The sequence below is a fragment of the Carassius carassius genome, chromosome 32 (assembly GCF_963082965.1).
Source record: "Carassius carassius chromosome 32, fCarCar2.1, whole genome shotgun sequence".
NCBI classification, from domain to species: Eukaryota; Metazoa; Chordata; class Actinopteri; order Cypriniformes; family Cyprinidae; genus Carassius; species Carassius carassius.
This window is the reverse complement of record NC_081786.1, coordinates 13722950-13749074: the sequence shown is the minus strand read 5'-3', so window position 1 is coordinate 13749074 and position 26125 is coordinate 13722950. Positions and strand designations below refer to the sequence as shown.

The 26125-nt window shown below is 37.5% G+C and overlaps 2 protein-coding genes across 3 annotated transcripts; both read left to right on the top strand.

Annotated features, from left to right (window-relative positions):
• The first annotated feature begins 4659 nt into the window (after positions 1-4659).
• Positions 4660-6573, top strand: LOC132112774 (DNA-binding protein inhibitor ID-3-like). Its single transcript, XM_059520432.1, has 3 exons — positions 4660-5078; positions 5209-5287; positions 5918-6573. The coding sequence occupies exons 1-2, from the start codon at positions 4788-4790 to the stop codon at positions 5260-5262; spliced, it is 345 nt and encodes a 114-aa protein (XP_059376415.1). The 5' UTR covers positions 4660-4787; the 3' UTR covers positions 5263-5287; positions 5918-6573.
• A 2767-nt stretch (positions 6574-9340) lies between these two features.
• Positions 9341-25364, top strand: LOC132112773 (transcription factor E2F2-like). 2 transcript variants are annotated; one of them, XM_059520431.1, is made up of 8 exons: positions 9341-9542; positions 9892-10141; positions 19496-19598; positions 19840-20059; positions 21298-21461; positions 22016-22128; positions 22657-22837; positions 23087-25364. In XM_059520431.1, exons 2-8 carry the CDS (start codon positions 9953-9955, stop codon positions 23356-23358), a joined length of 1242 nt encoding a protein of 413 aa, XP_059376414.1. In that variant the 5' UTR covers positions 9341-9542; positions 9892-9952; the 3' UTR covers positions 23359-25364. The 2 variants fall into 2 exon arrangements, with proteins under 2 accessions (XP_059376414.1, XP_059376413.1); XM_059520430.1 differs by lacking the exon at positions 9341-9542 and having other exon boundaries at positions 9663-10141.
• Positions 25365-26125: the final 761 nt, after the last annotated feature.

Sequence of the window (26125 nt, the reverse complement as noted above, 5' to 3'; positions counted from 1 at the left end):
TCATAGAAAGATCTCAAATGAACATGTGAATGTGTACATATATGTGTGTGTACACATACTTTGAAGTTGAAAGACCAAAAACTGTCTGTGATGTCAAAGCATCATTGACCCAGAAAGAAATGTGTGCACACTGGCTCTAATTTACATTCACTCAGTAAAAATGTCTGTATGGACAAGAGCCTGGGTTTATCTCCCTGAGCTCTGTCTTACTGTCTCTTACAATGTCTTGCCCTCTTTTATCCTTCTTTCATCCCTTCTCTTTTTCCCTTGTTCCTGTCATCTAAATCCAACTCCTGTCTCAGTCTGTTTTTATAGTCTGTGCATATGCTGTATAATACTCATGCGTTTGACCCCAGGATAAGTTCCTACTGTGTAGCCTACTTACCCTTCGATCAATGCAAACAAAACCAGTTATGTAATTTAAGCACAAACCTCTGGCACTGGATTTATGGCTCGAAAACTGCCAATGATGTGTTTCTGTTTCTCTTCAAAAGATCTCCATCAAAACTTTTAGATGCAAACTGATCTGGTCTGGCTGCCGTTATTTATTTTTAGTAGATTTAACTAGATTGCTACACATAGATATCCGTACTATATTTACAGTCATGTAGCATGGGTATATTTGTAGCAATAGCCAATAATACATTGTGGATAACAAAAATATATATTTGTATTGTATGCCATTAAGTAAAGATCATGTTCCATGAAGATATTTTGTAAATTTTATTACCGCAAATATATCAAAACTTTATTTTTAATCCGTAATATGCATTTCTAATGACATTTGGACAACTTTAAAGGCGATTTTCTCCATATTTTGCTTTTTTGCACCCTCAGATTCCAGATTTTCAAATGGTTGTATCTCGGACAAATATTTTCCTATCATAACAAACCATACATCAATTGAAAGCTTGTTTAGAAGGTATTGTATAAATATATATATTTATATATATAAATATATAAATATAACTAATTTTGCCTACCCTTATGACTAGTTATGTGGTCCAGGGTCACATAGCCTATTCTTAAACCTTTTTGATCATTTATTTTAGATTTGGCTAATGTCAAACAAAATCTGTTCATTATCATTTCGTTTTGTCACCCTTCTTGCTGTTTTAGACACATCACTCAAAAAAGTTGCTACTCCTTTCTCTGTGGAGAATATTCTGGCGGGTTTCTCGGCGATCCCTTATTGCAAATAGAGAGGCTTTGTCGACAAAGAGGGAACAAACGCCTTGAAAGATTTTCTTCGGGAGTGATGAGGGCGGGAGGGGGTGGGGGGTCGCGCTAATTATGCACGGCGATTGTTGATGGCTTGATTGTGTGCGTCCAGCTGCACAGAGGCGCGGGGGCGAGCAGAGGGCGGGGACGCGGAGCAGGGCAGACTCACTGACGCCAGTCACCACATTCTCCCATGCGCTCAAAAACAGGCTCGATTGTGCCGGCCCTGGTCCACAGACACCGCAGTCACACTGAACTAAACCGAAAGAGAAGAAAATACGCCTCACGTGTCCCCTGTGTTGAATCCATCAGTACTAGCACTTAAAGTAGTTTTCATGTTGTGATCAAACGTCACGTCAGGTCAGTTCACGAGGTATGTGGTGCGTCACGTGATTAGGGAATAATAAGGACGTATTCATTCTAGTTTAATGTGCTTTATTGGCATAATATAGCCTAACTGCAAATTTGCATTGCAAATAGCATTGCAAAATGCGTACATTGAAGTAAAATAATAAGAAATGCCAATGGATTAAACAGTTATTATGAACAAATAAAATTGTGGTGTGAAATTAAATACAATGATATTTCAATGAATAAAAATAGAATGTAACAACCAGCTTATTAAGACAGCAATATCACACTCCTAATCATACAATATCAGTACATCCATGAAACAAAATGTTTTCAAATGTGCCACTGTTTTATAGCTTACATTATACATTTTAGATTTTAAAAAATTGTCAGTTGGTTCATATAATGAGCCATGAAAACAGTTCCAAAAGAAGCCTTTGCAGAAAGTTAGTATGGAACAGTGTATGTGAGTGAATCAGAGATATGCATTACTAAAGTAACATTAATTAAACTAATTATTAATTTAATTAGATAAACATTATGTTAAGCTAATAGTTATAATAAGCCAAATTGCAGGTAGACATTGAAAGGGACACATAGGCCTACTCAAGGCCTATAACTGTCCTTCATGTTAGGCAATGAGATACTTTAGGGCCAACTTATTATTGACTTGGTATAACATAGGCCTAATGTTTGAGACAATACAGTGGCTTCTCAACCAAACATTTAGGGAGTTGCTTGGTTTCAGCAGAGATGATGAAATATTTCCATGATCTGTTTTCAAACATGTTTTGTTTTTTTGGTGATCCTTTCACTTCTCACACCCATGTTCTTCTTGTTTTTATTTATTATTGCTATTTTCGAACCCAACTGGATACCTGCAGAGACCTTCTTCCCATGCTGTTGATCTTTGTAAGAAAGGAAAGGGCTGAATTTCTTGCAGTCGTACAACAAGGCGAACATCAAATATATGGGTGGTTTCTATGCACCCTAAGTAAGTAGCACGGCCTGCAAAGAAGTGCATTCATTCGGTTGCATGCACATAAAATAAAAGGTGTGAACAGACCAGTCTCTAAAAATTCTAATAGGCAGGTTAAACACCATGTTTAATTTTTAACAAATGTAATTATGCTGTGAGAAACAGAATGACAGTTGGTTTAAAGTGCTGTAATGTTATTAGGCCTACATTTGCATTAAGTCATTCAAGTGCAACTTCTAACCTTTTAGGCTACAACCTGAACCCACTAAACCTCCCCTCGGTTTCTTACAGCCTCTTTTTTTTATTCATGAAAAATGTTATATTGTGTCTTCTTTGACTAAAGTGAACTCAATTTAACACCAGTTTGAACATGACAAAATATAGCCTAGCCATTCAAGCAAAACAGGAATGTGTTTTATTTGAGAACTATTATACTATTGCAGTCTGAGAAAACGGAGCTGGTTTTGTATTAGTTTAACTAATCTAGCCAAACTGAAGAGCTTTACATGCGGTAAAACTCTTCACTGAATGTAAGTCCAGGTGTGCGCAAATAAATTGTGTGGGCAAGTCTACGTCTTGCGCGAGAGGTTGGGTTGGTTCTTATAGTTTGATTGACAGCTGTTCTGACCAATCAGAGCGGCTTCACGGCCAAGACTAGTCTTTTGCAGATGGGGTGCGCGCTGGAGCGCGTGAATGGATGACGTCGGGAGCCCGGCGCCAGGCTGTCTGGGACTCGCGCGTTAGATCAACACAGCTGGAGCGGGACAGGACACACAGCTGGCCCGCCAGCGCATTCCTTCACAAAAACAGCACTGTGAGAAAAGAGGGGACACATCTTGATGTAAACTATAAATGTGCTGGGTTAAAACTGGAACGAGAGTCAGGCTATAGTTTGATTGTAACTTGCGAAGCTTCCTCTTCATATAAAAAAATAGTCATGGGAGACAGCTATAGTTATGATCTATTTATAGATAACGAGTAACACTTTTAGAATGCAAGAAAACCGCGCGCACAGTGGTTTGTACAGAAGTTCCTGAGTTGGTTATTAATATTTCTGTGATCGTGAGAATATTAGGAGATGTTTTATTGAAAAAATATCTATTTTTATCCCTCTTGGCATGAGAATAGAGAGGGGTATCAACGTTTCAAGCTTGATTCATTACTTGAGAAAAAAAGTAGGCCTATTGAGCTGGTTAGCCTACTGCATGTTGTGACTTAGGCACTTTGATTTTCCTTACATTTTAGGGGTTTAGTTTTAACAAGCAATTAATTATAATAGCCTATTTACATTTTAGAGGGTTGCTTTTTTCTTTGTGGGCCTTAAAAATGTTGGCTATAGCCTAGATATGTAGGTTATGTGTATGCAATAGTCTCCTAAAGGAATTAATTCCCGACGCCAGTTTGTCTGCAGGTCACGGGAGTAGCAGATTTATGGAATTTATCCATATCATGTGTTAGCTGAGATAGAATAATTAAATTAGAATAATTACTCCCGCTTTTTCCTCTACAAATGTTACAAATCAAAAGTGTTCAATTTTAAATAGATATGGTTAGCGCCGCCTAAATCACAAGTTTATTAAAATAGAATTCTGAAAATAATTCCTAATTACTAGGAATGTTTGCATAGCCTACAATACTGCCAAAGAATCAGTATAGCCTACATAAAATAAAAATAAGACATAGGCTAATAAGAATAAAACGTATCTTAGGGGATAAAACGTGTGAACTTTAAGCAGAGTTTATATTTAATCTACTGCACAAGATGGCCCAGCTCCGTTTAGGTTCACTGACCCCAAATCTTCACTCAAATCCACCACAGAAAAAAAATATCTCTCACTCACTCACTCACTCTCTCTCTCTATCTCTCTCTCTCTCTCTCTCTCTAGTATTCTGACAGCTCTTCCTCATTCCACCATTCTGACTGACATCTCAACGTTTCCAATCACGAGTTATCTATTTGCATAGGGTGGGGCCTATACGCTTATAATCCTTTTACTATTGGCTAAGCAACACATGAGGGTTTGTTTATTTTTGGAGAGGGCGGTTCTACATGAAGCAACGCTTGAAAAGCGGTCGCCTGCTTTCTCGTGCTTCCATCGTTCAATGAGCAAGAGACGTGGAGAGGAACAAACATTGGATATCTATCAAGCTGGAGAGCTAGTTCGTCTCACTTCCCAGACTTCTTCCGCCATCTCTACAGTTGGATTCTCCTAGCAAGTCCGAAGTCAGATCCAGAATGAAGGCGATCAGTCCCGTTCGCTCTGTCAGAAACTGCTATGAAGCTGTGTGCTGCATCTCAGAGCAGAGTCTCGTTATCAGCCGCTGCAAGAGTCCCATTGAGGAGCTGTCCGATATGAATGACTGTTACTCTAAACTCAAAGAGCTGGTGCCCAGCATCCCTCAGAACAAGTCCGTGAGCCAAGTTGAGATTCTTCAGCATGTAATAGATTACATCTTCGATTTACAGATTGCACTGGAAAACGAGACGGACACGCAAAACACGCCTGACATGTTCATGTCAATGAAGGTGAGCGCAACGTTATTTGTTGTCTTAATTCGCCTACTATAATTTATGCGGTAGTCTATATTAATCAATATACAGTTCAGTTGAAAAAAAATAATAAAAATCAAACGTTGTATGTATTTCCCCCCTTTAGAACTCAGAGATGAGTCGTAATTTCTCCAAAGAGGATGAAGCTATGTGCCATTAGGACAGAGGAATGACAACGTTCAATGGTACGTGACTGTTTCTTTATTTTAAACGATTATATTTGTAGATAAGTCCAATTTTGTTAGGTGTTAATCTACACTCCTTTATTAAACTTGAAAAATAACAGTTCTTCAGTCCTCATAGGTTCAGCAAAGAACACTCTTGTAGCTAATCAAGAACCATTCCTGATCTGAAGAACCTACAGAATGAAACATCAAGAACAATTATATGATTCTTTTGAGATTAAACATGGTCTTTGTTTCATTATAGGTTCTTCAGGCCAGCATATTGGTTTTAAGATCTTTTTTGAGCTGATGGTTTTTCCAAAAACAAGAATAAAGGTTCTTTGTGGACCCTAAAAAGTGTTCCCTATGATATTAAGCTGGAAAATGTTTTAAAAGGAATCTTTATTTTAAAAAGCAAGGAAAGCAGTTAGAGTTTTACGTACGACAAGATTACGTATTAAAGTCTGCCCATTGTCCTAATTTTTTTGGTCATTGTGCCAATCAGCAAACAAGCTTGGATTCTCCTATCAGCTCTAGCAAATTAAAGTTTTCCATTTGGTGCCAGACTGTCTGCAGTCCGTCTGAATCCACAGTGTGTGTGTGTGTGTGTGTGCTCTGAGTTAACTTTTCTCCCTCTCATCTATGCTGCAGGTGCGGGATAGAAACTTTTCTCCTCCACTTATGGAAGAAAAGAGAGTGAAGGGGTGAGCTGGGTGAAGGAGTGAGGCTCTATTCAGAGTGTGGGAAAGCAATCTGCACCCCTCTCGGGCTGTCTATTCTTTGGTCACTGGACACTTGAACAAACCAAAGCCGAGGAGTTTTTAAGATCACAAAAAAGAAAAGCCCTCCGATTTTTTTCCCTTAATCATTCCTGTTTTTTGTGGCAACAATCAAGCATTGTATATTTTGTGCTGGCTACATTCCTGACTATTTGGACTAACTAATATCTCTTTACACACCCTTCCTTCCCAGCCAGTCTTGGAGAATACACCCCCTCCCCTTTTTTTTGAAAACATTTCCACATTTCAGCATGGCTGCAGTTTGGTCTCCGTGAGCTTCTCGATCACTGGGATGATGTACATATTGTGCTTGAGGGGAGTTTTTGTGTTATAGGGTGGGAAGGGCCTTGGGCAGTGGGAATACAGACGTGGATTAGAATTTGAACTCTATAATATAGAGTGGATTCATGTATATGTTTGTGGGGATTGTCTATTTCTACAGACTGTCAGATCAACGAGTTTCATAAACTCCTTTAAAAGATTTTTTTTGTTGCTTTGTACTCTTTTTCACAAGAAAATAAATCATACGAAAACAGAAATATGTGGTTCAGTATCATTTCTTAAAGAACTCAATGCAGACTTTTTGCCACCTTTAAATCATCAAATGTGTCTTCTGGATATATACTGAAAATAAAATGTGCTTTCTGTTTAAAAAATAAGGGAAAGGTGATTGCATTCACTCCATCTCCCCCATAACTGTTTGTGTGATTAATATATTATTGATATGAAACATCATTCCTAACATAGGCACTTTCAAGACATTTGATAAAAAAAATGCTGCTTATGAAAGGCTATGTGTAAGTAAATACTGGTTAAAAAAGTAAAAGTACAGTACATCTGCCAAAAATATTTCCAGATTGAGTCATCTTGGACTTTTTTGTGTTTAGCATATGATCTGTTACAGGCCTACACAACAATGTCTAAGTGTGAGTCACTTTATTTAAATAGCACATCTGTCCTATGAGTATCTGTAGTCTCAATCAAAAAAGACCGTTGCCCACAGAACTAGAGTTTAGTGCAAAAGTGGGCTGTGGTCAAACTCTGATAAGCGCAAGCACTCATCTCATCTGGACTCTAAAGGAGGGATTATGGTTTTAAGAGGCTGACCGTGTCCACACACTTAAGGTTTAAGATTTGGGTGTTGAGTAATGTGAAGTGCCCTGAAGGACTTCTTCAAACATAATAGGTATTATAGCGACACCCAGTGTTCAAAGTAATAAACACATACACGTTACCGTTTAAACCACAGATAATCAACAGGCGCCATCGTGTGGCTTGTATATGTAAATAAATAGTTCATTGAACACATGTCTACGTTTTGTGGCAACCCCAATCATAAAGGATGACACGGTAGGCCTATATCGGTTAAACTTCTACATTTAATCTAAATTGTATCTTTATTATAATTGACTCAAATCTGAATATTTCGAACTAGCTATTTGAAAACGAAATACAGCTGGAGAAATATATGCTTGCGTAATTCATCTTTTGACTCTAGTTAGGCTATAATCCTTTGTCACAACTTCTCAGCCTTATTTTAATGTTGAGTAAAATATTCAGTGATGTTTTCCTTTTTAATAATTCCTATTAAGAAAAATTTCTTAAATTACTGGATAAATTAAACAAAGTTAAACTCTACTTGTATTTTGGTAATGCAGTATTCTGTCATTCAGTGTTTTACTTTATTTAAAAAGCCTAAGTAAAATCTGACGATGGACAAAAGTAAACGATTCTTACACATTTTGTCATCCTTTCTTCACAAATGAAGAATAATTGTCTTAATTCAAAACAAAAATGCCAGAAATCCCGTGTATGTCTATGTCTCTACAGAAGAGGGCGGACAAGAGCACACCTTCTCGCAACGTTTCTGTGTACATTGCTAAAAGTAAAGCAAGGAGAAACTTAATTTGTCACTTTAAGAATATGTAATGTTTTGCAGCCATTTTAACAAAATTTTTAATTTGGAACTGAATTTTGAGATGCTCTTTCCGCCCTTTTTTCTTTTATATCATAAACGTCTATGTCATTTGTCAAATGATTGAAATGGTGAATAAACCCAAATAAAAATTCCAGCCTTAATAATTATGTAACCTTTAAAATCAATTACAAATGTAACAATAAATAAAAATGTCATTGCTCTGCAAGAATCATTAACTCAGACGGACAAAAACTCACATTATAGACTTGTCTTACAATTTGTTAGTCTAAAACATGTATTTATTTTCTCAAATAAACCTGCTTCATGTGTTAGATTAGACTACTAAGTCCAAAACTGCTTGCCACGGGGTGGATTTTAATGTGTGTACTGTGCTTTCATAAATGCCTTCTTTTTCTTTTCAAAGCACATATCTGACAGTGTTTGCAGAGGCACTAGACCCATAGCTAGATCTATTATACATCAAAAGTGATTCACTAAAAGTGATTCATTTTCTGCCTCCATATAGTATGTGGTGCATATTTCCCCCAAACCCTGGCTGATTTTAAACAATTTCATCTCTGTGGGCAACTGGATAATTATAATGATTTTGCTATGTGATAAGATGTTTCTAATCAAACAGTTGTGATATCTGCAAGATTTGAATCACCATCTTGTACTTGTTTTTTTTTTTTTTTTTTTTTTTTTGATGCTCCAGTGCAATACTTTATTTGGAAGTGTGTCTATACTAAACACTGTAAAGATATAATCAGGCAAATGGTTGCGTGGGAGAGTCTTAACAATCATCTGAAGCATGGTGGGGGTTCACTCTTTGTGCCAGATAATAAGATCCTTTCAAGTGTAAAGTTTTTTTCTGTGGGGTTGTTTAGGGCTTTAAAGCTCTTTATTTCTCCTTTAAGTCTCATTTGACATAGTCAGGCCATGCCAGAGTCAACTATTTTTCCATTTTGCTGTTGAAAAACATTGACATTTAAGACTAATCTATGACCATGATTAATTTGGAAACCATGGAAACACAATAGGCATGACGTAAAGTACTCTTTCTACTTTGTGATGTATTGTATCTGTGTAAATGCTTTGGTGATTGATTTGGTTTTATATGATATGAGTTCATTTGTGTGAAAAACGTCAGTTTTATTATGAAATATTCTTTTGTGAAATACATCTATATGCTAAATCTACATTTGACTAGGACACGTTTGATAACGCTGTTGTTGTAAAGTCTGAAAAATATATCGCCCTTGTTCACAACAGAGATTAAAAGGCGCTGTGTCTTTAAGAGGATGAACGCTAGGCACCAACTGTTACGTGTAAATATATTCAGAATCCGAACTAGCGCGTCGTGCCAGCAGCCAATCACGAAGCGCATCTGACCGCGGGAGATCCAAATTTCGCGGGACGTAATTTGGCGCTAAAATAGCGCTCCTCTGTTGATCTGATGTCAAAGCAGGGCTTCTCGACCGGAGAGGGATTACAGACACACAGGAACGTTTCTCACAATCGCCGGCTCTACACAAGAACTACAAGAGAAACATTTCCGAGCTTTGTTTACCTTTGAAAGGTACATTAATGAAACTGAATGACCGTGGTACCTTTATTACATCTTTAATTTATTTGCATTATATTGAGACGTAATAGCCTTTTTTGTGCCACTAACAAAGGACCCTAGGAGAGAGTTTACATTTTTTAAGTTTTAACGCATAATTTATCTACAACTTTAACAATATTTATTATACTAAAGTGCAGGTTCTCTATATCATTTGCAGTCTTTTAAGATATACATATTCATTTTGACGGTTGTTTCGTTCTACAGTAAATTGTAGACGCGATTTGCGTAATAAAAGAGTTTCTTTTGCGTGACTTTCGCGGGTTTTCGTGCATTTCGTGTGCAAAATGATGCGGATACCCAGAGGGATTTCTCCAGCTTCTGGAAGAGGCGCAGTATCTGGGCTCTCGTGCCCGCAGAAGAAAATGTTCTCCGCGGTGAGGACGGATTTTTTCAACACGGGACTCTCAAGCCCACCGATGAATTCGGTACCGGCTGGATACTTCACTCAAATCGGGAACACGACAGCTGCGGAGCAGAGACCCAACTGTTTGTACGCGACCCCCCACGGGCCGGAGCCTAAGCCGATGCGGACCTCTTCCGGACGGCTGCCGGTAAGCCTCTTTCCTTCTACCGCTTCTAAGCTATGTATGCGAATACTTGTTTCATGTCTTAGTACAATAATATGGCATTTATTACAACACTGCTACAGTCACATTATATATATCCACGTTGTACAGCAGGAAAGCTTCACGTTTCTGGCTTTGCCACAGGGTTTTATCTGTGCCATCATCTCTGATGTCCTGAAAATCTGTCAGTTCTTCATGAATGAATAAAACAGGCCGGTAATTGGAGAGCATGACCACAACACTTGCATGTATATTTCAGTCATGACATTAACACAGACAGGACCTTCAGGTGAAAGAGTGTGGCAAGCCAGCTGTTTCTTAAACTACTCATCCTTCTAGGCTCAATTATTAAACATTCAAAATAATACTCACTGTTTTGCTAATGTCAAGGACATAGACCATATTCAGGGTAGTGTCATTTAATTTTGCAATGGAATGAAAAGGAGTTTATGAGGGATAGAATTACAGTGTGTTCAAAGGCTTGTGCTGTTACAACATGCCACTTGATACATCTTTTCACAGCAGACTTTAGATAACACCAATAAACGGTTTAAAGTTGTGAGATTTGCTATTGTGTAGACTCAGACTTCAAGTCTAAAGGCGATCACACACCAGACGAAAAGCGCTGCGCCTCACAGCGCCACGTCTAGGACATCTCTAAGTATCGAACACCGGACGCACACATTCTATATGCACAAGCTTAATTGAGCTCATTTAACATAAAACTATGCAGATGGCGCTCTGTGCCGCGGCTGGAATTTGAACAGCATCCTGAGTCGTAGCTGGGTGCCACGGAAAGACGCCGAAATGGTGCCGCCGGTGTGCATACACTCATAGAAAACAATGTGTTCGAATTTTAACGACGTCGCATGACGTGACGTGGCACTGTGATTCTCGTCCGGTGTGCGACCCTCTTAACACTCACAGCCTCATTTCGAATATGGTAAATTCAATTTGGCGTCTATCCTAAAGTCTATGCGGTGGTTACTGTTAACAAATACTAGTATCAGATTAATAGTAAAACTGAATACTGGTTTGTTCCCAGTGGAAACATGACTTTACTGCGAGAAGGACTAGCAAAAAATTACTGGGACCAGTATCTAATGAACAGTTACTAGTGAAATAGAAAAAAACTTACTAATTTATAAAAAATAACAAGACTAATGACATCAAAATAAATAGTTGTACCTAGTTAGTTTTGAATGTTGAAATGGCTTGCCATAAGAATTATTTCAGGGGGGAGGTGGTTGAAGCTGATAGATGGGGGAAGGGTGCTTTACTGCTTCTGAACCGGACATTATATTATATGGGTCTGGCCTAATAGTAAAGTGGGGGAAGGGTCTTCGAAGGTAAATTCATCAAAATACAGAACATTTTTATATTTAACAATCTATAAAGGATGCTATGAATGAATGCTTTGCCTCCCATAAAGCCCCATGATTAAATGACCCAGGTTCATCAACAAACTGGTTATTCCTGTATTTGTATGTTTAAACTCCTGGATTCTACAGCTTTTAGTTTATGTAGCTGCAGTTGTAATAATCACTCCCCTTTTTCCTGTGCCATCTTACACCTGTCTCACAATTCGTCACAAGCTCAACCTCTCAAAAAGGTCAGAAGGTCAAAGTATCTGCTCCAGGAACTGCCTATGTCGAACTTCTCTGTGTGTTGCTTGCTGCCTCCAGCTGATAAACAAAAGTAATGATCACAGACTCATGCTGCAGAATATGGGGCAGGGCTGATAACAGACTGGGCGTCTGAATGGGGGTTTGATGCACATGCGTCCAACTCTAACATAGATTACAACAAAAGCCTACCTCAGAATGCTTTTCTGGGTTTCATACATCAATTGGTCAATTCAAAATGGTTAACAGATCAGATAAGGCCTTGTCATATTGCTTTCCCTGATTCCAAACTCTTTATTTTTTATCATATGTCATTTAGTCTGTAGTATTAAAATGTTTCAAACAACTTCTTTAATATCTTTTTTGGAAGAAAAAAAGTTTCAGATGAAACTTCCAGTTTCCCTTGTTCAGTTTTTCACACCAGTGTTCTAGTCACATCTCCTGCTCTGAAAACTTTTTTTTCTCTGTTCTTGTTGTCTGCCCCTTTTTCAGTTTGACATGAACGACACACCTAAAGTTCACGTTTTCCTTTACAGACCTTTGATCCATTACTCCTTAAAAACTAACCTTGTGAATTACATTCAATTAATTCTGCTGAAACGCTTAGTTCATGTTTCTTCAAAATGTCAAAGTCAATATGATATTCTAATTTCCAATTCAATGTGATATTATATTTTTTGCAATTACCTATAATTGTTATCAATGTTGCATGTTATTTCAAACAACCAAAAAGAAAGGCTTATGTTCATAATCATTAATGTAAAGGACTTTCCTTTTCTGCTGACATCATTCAACTTTCTTTATCCACCTTATTTTTCAATGCAGAAATACAGTGGTTTACATGTGAAAAACTTCCATTTAATTAGTCACTAGATAAAAACTAGAAGAATACAGTGCAGTAGATAGTTTGCTACAAACCAGCGATTTTGTGGTTAATGATAAATGTTTTCTGATTGTGATTAATCATTTGCTGACCTTCTGATTTGTTGCTTCAAAGGTAAATACTGACAGTTGAGGATATTTAATTCAGCTTAAGTTTTCTCAGATCATATTTTCTTAACATAGTTTTGGTTAATATGTTATCAAGTCCAAGTTTATTTATCAAATGCATGAGCATAACAATAGTTGCAGACTACATGCAGTAGTAATTGATGTCAGCATTGCTCTGGTAATCTCCAGTGAAGGAAAATAAAGACTAGAGCGCTGTACAACAGAGCCAAACTTTGAGGATTGAAAGGGTCATGGAGACTGCTAGGTCTGTGGTTCACTCCAAATCTCACGTGTCTGAGATCAAATGATCAACCACTAGTCTTTGATCACTATGTTGTAGAACACATGATTTGGCTTTGTTTCTAGAGACCCTGTTGACACGTCCCGCCCTCCAGCTCCCCCATCCCAGAGTCCCTCGAGTCATTTTACCTCATTTCATTCTCTTAATTTATCTGTTTCCCCCTGTGGGGCCACCAGTAACCAGGTGTTGCATAAACAAGGTGGGTGATGGGTCTCAAGCTGTTTAACTCTGATAGCTCTGCATGGACCCATCTGGCCAAGTTTTGCATAAGTATCATCCCCTTGTGCCCTTTTCATGTGTACTTCCCCATTTCTCTTTTACCTGTGGGTTCTTTTCATTTTGACACCTTGGAATATGTCAATGACACAGAATGGCCTTTCTCACTTTTACACATTGTGAGTGGGATGTATGTGTTCTTTCACATTTGGGAGGGGCACTGTTTGCAGGTCATTCTCTCACGTGTGTCTGTAGGCGTATAGAAACCTGTTCTTTCAAGGCAGATTTTGATTGTTAAAAAACACCTCAGATGATGATTACTTGAAAAGTTACACAATAACACGTATTAAGACCCTCATTCCCCACCCCCAGCTAGGAAATAAGCTCATAGTTATGCCATTAATGTGGGAGAAAACGGGGGAGGTGTGACTTCATGCACAGTACACTTCAAAGAATGAGCCTGTAAATATCTAAAAAGAAATGAAGCATATATTGGAAGTGCCATACCATTTGAAAAGTGCCTCATTTAGTAGGCAAAGCTTAGTAATTTGTCATCAGTTGAATTTAATCATGATACTTTTATAGTACACACTGTATAAAAACCATATGAAACCAATGGTTAAAAATCTTTCTTTTCAGCTTTCACAAGCAGTGTTTTGTGTGAAGACCCAACATTTTACTTCCTTTAAAGCTTTGTTTTCATTAGCACCAAATTACACTGCCGTTCAAATGTGTGAAAGTAGTTCATACTTTTATTCAAAATTAGTTTCTTGACATGTCTTGAAATGTTACTTGAGCACCAAATCGGCATATTAGAATAATCTCATGACGCTAAAGACTGGAGCAATGGCTGCTGAAAGTTTAGCTTTGCCATCACAGGCATTAATATTAAAATAGAAAACGTATTACATTGTAATATTTAACAAATTACAGTTTTTTGCTGTATTTTTTATCTAATGAATGTAGCCTTTATAAGCGTAAAAGACTAATAAAAAATATATATTTCCAACCCCCAATGTTTGAACAATATCGTAAATATACTGTCTATGAATAAATATTGAGTAGGGGTTTTATGATGAAACATCCTCTAGAAGTTATTGGAAATGATCAGGTGTTGTGTAACTCTTGTTGAAGTAGCTATTAGTGAAACATTGCTTGCTATATGAGCATTGTGCCATAGCAGTGTTGAGTATTTCATAGGGTTTCATCATGATCTCTAAAGTCACTTGATCAGGTCTCTTGACTCGCTTTTTATTCTAATGTGAGAAGGGAAATGTTGGACATCCTAAATGTCTTTTGTGGTTATTTAAGTCATATTTTATTAATAATGAGTGGGGTAGTCTTACAGCAAAAGCTGATATAAAGAACCAGTGTCTAATGCTTAGATTTTTACTAGGAAATCTAAAACTAAGAATTATTTATTTAGCAATCATCATAAAGTTTATTTATCCTAACCTGTTGCAAATATTGCCTGTAATGTGTACCGATATCATTGCACACTGTTACCATCGGTGATCGGTGTATGACATCAAAGTATCACGAGCGCGGTTCTAGAGCATATTCGAGCACACACTCTTACCTTCAAAAATAGGTGAAGCGGCATGGGGGGGGGGGGGGGGGGGGGTTCACCCGACCGCCCGATGCCAGCATATAAAGACAGCCTTATGACAATAGATTTACACTTCAAATTAGGTAGTCTGTCATCGATGACAGTAGCTCATCGGGGAAAAAAATGCTGCTGTCTGCCAGCTGCAATCACCAATAATACGTTGTTCCATGTTTAATTATAAGGCTATATTGCCCACCCCTAGCGCAGTGCGTGATCACCCCTTCAATGAACATCTCATGTAACTGCACAATCAGTGTTTCACTCGTGGAAAGATATGATTAAAATGGCTTGTAAACAAAATGTCAGGTAGCATTTAATTTATCTCAGGCTAGTCATCAAGTGTCCACAGCTTGTTATTCAACCAGAGAGATTAAGTTTAGAGAAGAGCATTACGTGAAATATTAAACTATTTAGCTACTCATTTTATTTTACTTTACCTGTTAGTGATGTCCTTAATCATTTAGTGTTTATTTAAAAAAAAAAATCTTTTATGAAACAAGTTATGACAGCCATTGTCTAAATGATTATTTCAACAACAAATAGAAATTGTATAATTTATGAGTTAATTTAAATACTTCACTAAATACAGATAACATGTTTGCATACATTTTTTATTTTTATTTGAGTGTTGATTATTATAGTTTGAAATAAATAGTCATTAAATTTAAGTTTGGGCTCTGTTTTTAATTGTAACCTTATAGTAATGTAAAATGGTTTCCTATTGATACAATGCTGAAATCAATTCAATTTTGCCTAAACATGGGTGTTTTTGCTAGCCACAGCTGTATGTGATGTTCGCTTACTCAATGGATTTGCATATTTTTAGGAAACTCCTAGGCCTGAAGCAGTTCCACCAGTTTCTGATATAAATCTGTTTATTAGCAAACTGGTACAAATAGTAGTAGTTTGGATTTCATTCGGTGAAGCTGCTCCCAGATCGGTGCTTTAGAAGTGAATGTTTCAGCTTCCACCCAATACTTTCTGAGCCAGCATTTCTCAGTTCTCATTTTCCACTGACACAGGAAATGGGCAGAACCAACTGCAAACTCTTACAGTCATGAGATTCTGCTGTTCAGAAAAAAAACGAACCACACAAAGGTCCCCTTCTCACACTCAGGTGGGCGTGTGTGTTCATCTTGAGCTGATCTGCTGTGCTAAAGCATGGTAACAGCTGATGCTAACACAGATTTGATGACAATTCAAAAAGGGAACCCACAAGACTCTACTTCAAACATCTAGTGGTGGCTCCAAAACAGCTCTTACTGAAAACATATTGTTATTTTTTTTTTTTTTACTTGTTGCCAAGGACCCTAAATTGTTTTCCTGTGAGGGGTAACCTTTTATAAAATATAATATAAATGCAGCTACACATTTTCATGTATAAAGATTGTTATACTATGCTATATAAAAATGAAAAAATAAATAAATAAATAACTTAATAGTGCTGTCAAACGATTAATCGCATTCAAAATAAAAGTTTATGTTGACATAACGCATGTGTACTGTGTATATTTGTTATGTACAGTACAGACCAAGTTTGGACACACCTTCTCATTCAAAGAGTTTTCTTTATTTTCATGACTATGAAAATTGTAGATTCACACTGAAGGCATCAAAACTATGAATTAACACATGTGGAATTATATACATATCAAAAAAGTGTGAAACAACTGAAAATATGTCATATTCTAGGTTCTTCAAAGTAGCCACCTTTTGCTTTGATTACTGCTTTGCACACTCTTGGCATTCTCTTGATGAGCTTCAAGAGGTAGTCACCTGAAATGGTCTTCCAACAGTCTTGAAGGAGTTCCCCGAGAGATGCTTAGCACTTGTTGGCCCTTTTGCCTTCAGTCTGCAGTCCAGCTCACCCCTAAACCATCTCGATTGGGTTCAGGTCCGGTGACTGTGGAGGCCAGGTCATCTGGCGCAGCACCCCATCACTCTTTCCAAATGTATGCTGTATGTGTGTATCTTTATTAGGGCTGGGACAACGCGTCGAGGTCATCGATGACGTCGACGCAAAAAATAAGTCGACGCAAAATATGCGCATCGATTCGTCAACCTGTTTTTATTTCTCTAAAAACGTTTGCAAAACATTTACCCTATGTGCTCTGAATATACGCGATGTCCGGATCAACATTCTGTCCAACGTTATATAACCAATCCAGGGGTTTTTCTGCATTGATTTTTTTTTTTTTGGCGGCTGTCAAAGCCTTATTTGATCGGTGAGTGATGTAGAATAGAATGACTGCGGCGCCTGACAGGGCGCGTACGAGAGAGAGCCCCGGCTGTGCGCGCGCACTCACAGTCTTCAAACAACACGAGCGCTTCTTGCTCTCTCTCTCCCTCGTGCATATTAATCAAAATCATTAAACACGATAGAAAAAGGGCAAAACACCCAAGTTTCACGCTCGCTCGCGCACTCACAGTCTTCAAACTACACGAGCGCTGTCTTGCTCTCTCTCTCTCTCTCTCTCTCTCTCTCTCCCTTCCTCCCTCCCTCCCTCGTGCATATTAACCAAAATCATTAGACACGATGGAAAAAGGGCGTAACGCCAAAGGTTCACCTGGAGCATTCTGAGATTTTTTTTTCTCCATGACAGGCTGCTGGCTCCCACTGTTAATTTAAATTTTTTGGAAAAGCACTCTCTGTATTAGCTTAAAGCCCTAAAGTTTACATTGGTTACTGTATTCTTTCAATTGCTCAAAAAGAGGAATTTTGGGTGAACTTTTTTATTAAATGCTAGGCATCAAGTTGTTGTTATTTTCATCTGAAAGAAGAACTTTTTTTCACTAAGCTAGGCCCTATGTGTTCAGTAAGCTTGTTTCAGTAAGCTATGTGTTTTCAAGGCTTCAATGTTTTATTGAATGCTATCTCTATACAAGTGCAAAGTAATGCATTCTTAGTAAGTCTTTTATTTTGTAATTTTAAGAGCAATAAACATATATTGCAATGTTAAGGAATTCATGTTTTTTTCATTCAGATATGTAAATCAACATGTATAAATTGTTAGTAGTCAATTAATGGGGAGATAATCGAAATCGAATCGGTCTGAAAAAAATTAATCGTTAGATTTATCGATGCATCGAAGAAATAATCGCTAGATTAATCATTTAAAAAATAACCATTTATCCCAGCCCTAATCTTTATATATACATAATAAATATACACAGTACACACCCATAAATTATGTAAGCAAACTTTTATTTTGAATGCGATTAATCGTGTGACAGCACTAGAACCTAATAAACTTTTTTTGTTTTTGTTGTTTTTGTACGTTGTTGCGAACATGTAGAAATTATAAAACAGTTTGAAATAATAATAATTTCTAATTTAAAAAGCAGAATGAAATGGTCATTGCTATATTCAGTAAATATTAACAGTTTTTCAGATTTTTTGTGACACACCCCACATACTTTTACATCAAGGTGTTTGCTTCCTTAATAAAGGTCTTGTGTAATATAAAACAAATGGGGGAGGCAAGGTGAAAAGTAAATTGAAAAGGTTGAAAAAAAGAACGGAAGGGGAAACCGAAAAAAAAAGAGATTATGCTCCTCTCCCCCAACCACCTGCTCAGTAGCTCCAGATGTCAGTGACAGGTGTAGATGTTGTTCAGGTCGGGAAATGCAGACGCTTGCGCACACAGGATAAGCGAACTGTTCACAGCAAATGCTCGCTGTCTGTTACAGGAGTATCCTGTCTTGAGTGAACTGCACTCCTGAATGCCATTGGAAAGCAAACAGGCAATGTGTGGGTGTAGATTTCTGTGTCAGTTGGCTTTTGAAACCTTTTTTTGTGGAGTTGGGTTGTTGAAACCGGCCCATCTGCCTGGTGTGGAATGCTAAAGATTTTAGAAATGTGTAAAGGTTCAGGTCATGCCATCCTTAATGGTAAAAAAAAGTTGAATTAATAGAGATAGTCATGTCAGGCTCAGAGATACTTTAAACCCTATAGCATTACTCTATCAGGTTCTCCGTTATTGCGTTTCAGTGTTTGTTAGACTTCTTTTGAATGTGATTTTAGATCCATTTTGTGGGGATTTAATCATAAATGGGTAGTGCTAAATATTTTGTGTGACCTGATCAATCAAGTCAAATGTAGTTGAAAATGTGGTCATTTCCCATTTACAGTGTAAACTGTAATGTGTCCTGAGGTGTTTAAGGCAGTGGGCTGCCTACTCGCCTGTCAATTAAATTTTCCTCCTTCAATAATTTAGGTTGTTTAAACCTTACACCTATCTTCTAATCTACTAGTATTAGTAGCAGTTGAGGTGACCCCCTCAAGGAAAAAAGGGCAAGAACTTGTTTTTCTTTTTTGGATTGAGACTGATTTAAAGTGGCAGTGTATTAGGGCAGTTGAGGAAAGAGGAGTAATTGTTCTTGAACAATGCATTTAAGAATACACTTTCACTCAAGTGTGTCTCACTGTCTGAGCTTTCCAAAACACTCTTTCCTGTCTGAGCAAATGTGAAAAACCATGCAACATTCATAGGAACAAAAGACACAATGCTAAATTGGAGCTATATAAATAGTCCAATAGTTTGCAGGCAATTGAAGGATAGCATAATTAACATTCTCTTGCTGTCTTTCTGTCCCAGGCCAAAAGAAGACTAGATCTAGAAGAGCCGATTTATCTCCCAGAATTCCGCACACCTAAAGGGAAAGGAAACTCTGCATGTGCAAGGGCACCAAGCCCCAAAAGTGAGTACAACACAATGATCTGCAGGAAATGTCAACACAATCACTGTTAGAGAAAATGGACCTTTTGTTAGTGAGAGGTGGAAGTTCATACCTGTTTTAGGGCATCTCATAATTGTTTAAAAAGCAAACACACCTGCCCAAGCCTCACTTACTCCTCTGGTAGGAACTGCAGCTGGTAACACTGGTAATACTATTATTAAAAGAATGCCTCTTTTGTATCTCTCTCTTTCCCTCTCTCTAGCTCCCAAGTCTCCAGGGGAGCGCACACGTTATGACACTTCCCTTGGCCTGCTGACTAAGAAATTTGTGGGCTTGCTGAGTGAATCAGCTGATGGGGTTCTGGATCTGAACTGGGCCACAGAAGTTCTGGAGGTTCAGAAGAGACGGATATATGACATCACAAATGTTTTAGAGGGTGTGCAACTCATCCGCAAGAAATCCAAAAACAACATCCAGTGGCTGTGAGTGTGTTAGATTGGATGTTCTGTAAACCAAAGTGCTAAATGCTCAATTTTGAGTCTACTCTGAAACGCATGACCTGAAGATGCTGTTGTAGTTCATTGTCAATACTCCTCTTCTTGTGTTTGACAACTTCCTGGGAGTCTTTTCCACTCATCAATCCAATTGAATAGAGCTTTTCTTTTACTGGAAGAACATTCTTACCTTTTAGGCCTCATGATATCAAAATGGGCATATTTTTATCTTTGTAATTGGAAAAAAACTTAGCAGCTATCATTTTAATTTTGTGAAATTTTTTTCAGCAATGATGTGTAAAGCCTGGAACACACCAAGCCGACGGTCGGCCGTCGGGCAGTTTTTGTGCGTCGACCGACTTAGTTTCCTCAGTGTGTTCCGCACCGTCGGCTGAAATTGGTCCTCGTCGGCTTTTCTTCTGCCGATTCGACATGTTGAATCGGCGTCGGGCCGTCGGTGAAAGAGGGAACTCTGATTGGCTGTTCAGCTTAGTGAACGAGTGAATAATAGCAAAACAGCGAGCAAAGTCAAAACGGTACAGATAGAGGCTGTTCTAATGATATGTCATCTTACCTGATTGTTCCTTGGCGAATATTTCAATATTAACACGAGAGGAGTGGAATAAAGAAAGTGTTTAGCAGGATTAACATTCAAAACAGTAAGCACGCGCTGCTTTGTTTACGGTTAGTATAACTTCAGCCGGCAGCGTCAGTTTCCCTTTTTGAATGACGTATATAGACGAATATATCTGCAGAAATAGACAGTTGTCTCATTTACACGCAGGCGCAGAACGTGCATTCTACCTAACAGTCGGCAGTAGTTCTCTCATGTGTTCAAGTGCAGCTTTTTACCCCGACGCGAGGCGACAACACAGTTGGCTTTCATCAGCGCTAGTTCGTCGGCATCGGCTTGGTGTGTTCCAGGCTTAAAATGGAACTAAATTGTGCAGTTGAACCAAATTTGTCAAATTTTACAGATGTTATTTCACATTAATGATGTTTTTTTTTTTTGGGGGGGGGGGGGTCACCATCTCTACAAAGATTTTAAATAGCACAATTGTTTTCAATACTGATAAATGTTTGTTGAGCACCAGATCAGCATATTAGAATGATTTCTGAAGAACCGTGTGATGCAGTATTAATATGTACACATACATGCTTACTATATGTAATTAATTATGATGTTAGTTTTAAGCAGTATGTTTTCTGTATCTTTTGTGCTTTAGTGTCAGTGGAGTGTTTGAGGGCTCATCCTCCAATTTAGAGAAGACCAGCGCTCTCAAGAAAGAGCTTTCTGAGCTGGACAGGCAGGAAAAATCTCTGGACGACCTCATTCTATCCAGCTCAACACGGCTACGTGAACTGACAGAGCACAAGGACAACCAAAGATATCCTTTTATTGTGTGAATGATTTGAGTGATTTGTCTCCTAGACTATTGTGAGCTTGTTCAGACATGCTGTTTTCAAACAACACTCACATGGCATAGGGATCCGTTTTGCAATTATCTTAATTGTCTTTCATTTTTAAATGCAGTAAAGTTACCATGTATGTGAACTGTCAGTAATTTTTACTCCGTTTTATTTTAGCTTAATGCAATCTTTTATCAACACTTGAATCTGGCTAAGTTTACTGAAAAAAGCAACCAAAAAATGTTTTGAAATTCGTGTTTTTGTAAATGAAAGATGATCAAAACATAGATGGAACAGATCACTTCCAACAAAACATCCAAAGCTTGCACAGTTCTATACCACTTAGATCAACATATTATTTGGTAACGTTATGTAGGTTTGATTTATATGCTGTTGAATGTGTGATGATTGCACTGTTTTACATATGCATCTGCTTACATATGCGATTGCTTGTTTCATTGCTTATCAGTGGCAGGGAAGAGTCATAAACCGTATTAAATGCAAAAGGAGTTTGTCCTTAACTGAAGCTCACATTAGGATATGTGACCTATCAGGACATTCGTACCATAAGCAGCTTGAAAGATCAGACTGTGATTGCTGTGAAAGCACCATCTGAAACCAAACTGGAAGTTCCAGAAGCATCTGAGGTCAGTATTTGTCTTAGTCCAAACATAACGTTACTGAAAAGATCTGCATAAAATCTGATGCTGCTCTTAGCTTGTTAATGCTGGCTGGTGTTGATCAAGTTTGTGAACCATGCTTATCCAAGCTGATCCACCAGCATTGCTTTTCTAGTGGAGCTTATTGACCAAAGAAATCTTGCTGGTCAATCTAGTTAGGAATCCATGTGGGACATACAATATATGTTGCTCTTTTCAGCTTTTTATATATCTGTAATAAAAGTTCTAACCCAAACTGACTGTAATGTTCAAATTAATCTCCTAAATCTTATAATACGATTTAAAATGTTTAGGAATTTTGTATTAAGTATGTGATTTAGCCTTTCATCATTCTTTGTTTCATTTGGTGTTCTGTAGATATTTAAAGCCACTTTGAAACTTTGTCTCTTTCATATTAGTAACGTAAAATATTCATTTATGAATCAATTGATATTAGACAAAATATGGTTCCCACTGTCTGCAGGTAAATTTCACATCTTCCTTCATTTTCATTAGGGCTCGCTGCAGATTTACTTGAAAAGCAAGAATGGCCCAATTGAGGTGTACTTGTGTCCTGAAGAATGTTTGGAGGATGCTAGTCCCATCAAGAACACCACACCCAGAAAAGATTACCCACAAACCCCCAGCGCCACCACACCCTCTGACTTCCCACCTGCCAAACCCCAGCCAGTCGAAGGTAAGACCGTTGCCATGAGCTTACTACTACTTAGCACTTTCAAAGTAAGCTGTTAGTTGAAGTCGCTAACAAAAGTTTACATTTGAAATGCTTCAGCTGAATAGGTGCTAGCGGTAACATTGTGTGCAAGAGAATAGAGAGCGGTTTGTCTAAGCATTTCATCTACCTATCTCTGCAACAAGCTTTTTCTTAGTTATGATTATCAAAATAATCTAATGACAGACTAAAAGTGTCTATTTCTTTGTACAGGTTTGCCTTTAAAGCCTCAGCCTTCGATGACTGGCACCAGCGGCAGCACCTCCCTGCTCGATGTGGAGGGGATTCTGGATCTTCCTCCCAGCCTTCTCCAGATCACTGAAGACCAGCTGCCTGGGATTGCATTCACATCCGATGCTTCTGGGCCCTTTGTTAACTTTTCTCCTCAGCTCAGCCACGACGACTACCTCTGGGGTCTGGAGGATGGAGAAGGAGTTTCTGACTTCTTTGACACATACGATCTGGGAGATCTGCTTAAAACATGAGGCATCCAGTGTGACGGAAGTGCGATTAATGGTGTGAGATTTCAATTGTAATTAATTTAATTCAGACACAGTTGAATTTTTAAAACACTCCTTCACATAATGACAGATTTAAGTTTGTATAAAATGCACTACTGAATTGGCTTAATCGGTTCTGTTCCTGATAAAGAGAGTAAATTTGGGATGGGACCATGTCTTAATATTTTAACTACTTATAGTGAATAGAATCTGACAATATTGTCAACAAGCGCCTTCTAGAGGAGATCCATGTGTTAGGTTTAGTACACTATGAAGCCATACTTTTTATTTCTGTCAGCCATATTACCTTAAGTAAGGCATTTTGCTTAGTTTAGATATTTTTGTCAAAACAAAAACTGATTTGTCATTATTATTTCAATTTTAAGTTATGATATGTTTTTGGTCATTATTACTTGAATATCGGTGATAAAATCAGGCCTAGGTATTTGCCTTTCATAGATATGAGATAGAACTTACTGTTTATTAGTAAATCTTCAATGAGATATATGGAACTCAGGTAATTTTTAAAGCTTTTCTAGAGCTTTAATTATTGTAGTACTGCCAAACATTGCCAGTAGAGGGCTATGTGACCATTTTTAGCAGTCGGCAAACAAAGGTGCTTTTAAAGATATGTAGAGAAGTGAATCGTTATAGAGTAAAGTTTTGAGAACGTGTTTGAAAGGCATCTTCATAACCAGACTTAACTGAACCAGAGATCTGAACCTCAAGCTCTTTCAGTCTAGACAGTAATAGGTGCTTATCTGTTCATTCTACCTTCATCTCTTAGTTTTAGACACTGCGAGGTAGTACCTTGATCTTGTAAAAGTGGCCTTTCCCACTGCACTGAGTTATGATTGTGTAGTACTACATGGGTCAAGAAACAAGGTTTTACCATTGATGTGTCTGTTTATGAGCAACCTCAGGGAATGTCCAGATTTGGCAGCTGTTTTTTATTTGTATTTTTTTATTCTATTTTACTTTTACATTTCCGAATAATTAATTCAAAGTGATAAATTAGTGAGGGATTTTCTTGTATGTTTAATCCATTTTTCCTGAAATTACAGTAGTGGAGTTCTCAGGGTTCACTACTCCACTCAGAGTAGTTTAGAGACTTTTAATGGCATCTGGAAGAAACCTTTGATACTGTTTGAACACTGAACTGCTGGGAATACAAAGTGAACTTTGTTTCCAGGGTGTTTTTTTTTTCCTATTTGGAGTTGGGATTCTTGCCCCACCTGAATGGTAGGTTTATAGCTGCAGAGGCAAAGCAGAATTTAACTGTTTTTGTCTGGTGTGTGTAGAAATACTCTTACTGAAAACACCCGTCTTAAATGTAGAGCACATATGGGTCTGGATACAATATGGAAAAGCTTGATTTTTACAACTAGTTTCCCACACCAAGTTCTGCAGTGAAAATAATTCTTTTGAAGCAAGCATTTCTCAGTCAGACTGAACAAAGACTTGAATTTAGCAGCATTCGGGAAACCTGATCTGGTTGATTCAGCATTTGTTTATGGGTTGGGGTGGTTTAAGAGCAGTTGTTAATCAGATTTAATAATTGATTAACTTGCCTTTTGAAATATGTACAAATGTTTTACTTGGGGTTTGCTTCATGCAACTGTCCCACATGCGGACAACTGTCCTGTCCTAACAAACTTGAAAAATGTGTGTCTGTATATGCATGAGTGTGCTGAAGTGTGAACTAATTTTTGGCAGTTTTGTGCATTTGATTGTAGTTTATAGTGTGTTTTATTTTTTTATTTTATTTTTATTTTTATTTTTTGGGGGGGATGTTTTTAAATAAGCATTATGATTATTATAATTTTTTTTTTAATTGTACAGAATAATAATTTTGTATTTATAGGTTTTGCATTTGAAGGAAATTGGTGATTGTCTCAGGATGTCATTTTTATAGACCGTCTGTTTAACAGGCAGCACTTAATATTTGATATTGTGGTGTTTAAATGAATAAAGCCCTGGTAATGCTCAAAGTCGTATTTTGTGTACAAAGCATTTTTTTGTTAAAAGTTACAATTTGTGCTTGTATTGTGTAAGCAGACTCCCACATGGATGTATGCAGGTGCAGTAACAATATTTTAGTTTAACTGTATTTTCATACTTGGAGTGAGCTGCAGGGTTTACCTGTACAATGAGGAAATACCATAGAGATGAGTCAGTGAAAATGACAGAAACATTGAGACTTGCACTAAACAGACGGCTAAATCTGACTGATAAACTGCTGCAGTCATTCTTCATTCCAAGTTGTCTGAAAATGTTGCTAACATATAGTTTTTGTCAACCAATGTGATCAAGATTGGTCATTTTTAAAATCCTTGGTTTGGTAGTGAATGTTTTTTTTATTTTTTTTTTATAAACACTACTTTTAAAGAGTTTAAATGCAATAAATTAAATTAAAGAAATTAATACTTTAATTCTTCAAAAAGGCTTTAAATTTGTACAGCGACAGTAAAGCACACTTTAAAAAAAAAGTTGTTCTTTTGAACTTTCAATTCAAAGAATCCTGCAAAAATGTATGACAGTTTCTACAAAAATAGCATTCAGCACTGAAAATAAATCTTTATTAAGCACCAAGTCAGCATATTAGAATTATTTCTGAAGGATCATGTGACACTGAAAACTGGAGTAATGACTGCTGTAAATTCAGGTTTTATTATTAAAGGAATATTGAATTCTAAAATATATTTAAAACAGTCCTTTTAAATCATATAATTTCAAAATATTACTGTTGCAT

Excerpts from the sequence above, each read along its gene's own strand:
- LOC132112773 (XM_059520430.1), top strand. The coding sequence starts at position 9,875 with ATGATGCGGATACCCAGAGGGATTTCTCCAGCTTCTGGAAGAGGCGCA. Across the intron at positions 19,599-19,839 it reads AAGGGCACCAAGCCCCAAAA|CTCCCAAGTCTCCAGGGGAG; the intron begins GTGAGTACAACA and ends CCCTCTCTCTAG. Across the intron at positions 21,462-22,015 it reads GCACAAGGACAACCAAAGAT|TAGGATATGTGACCTATCAG; the intron begins ATCCTTTTATTG and ends TGAAGCTCACAT.
- LOC132112774 (XM_059520432.1), top strand. The coding sequence starts at position 4,788 with ATGAAGGCGATCAGTCCCGTTCGCTCTGTCAGAAACTGCTATGAAGCT. Across the intron at positions 5,079-5,208 it reads ACATGTTCATGTCAATGAAG|AACTCAGAGATGAGTCGTAA; the intron begins GTGAGCGCAACG and ends TCCCCCCTTTAG.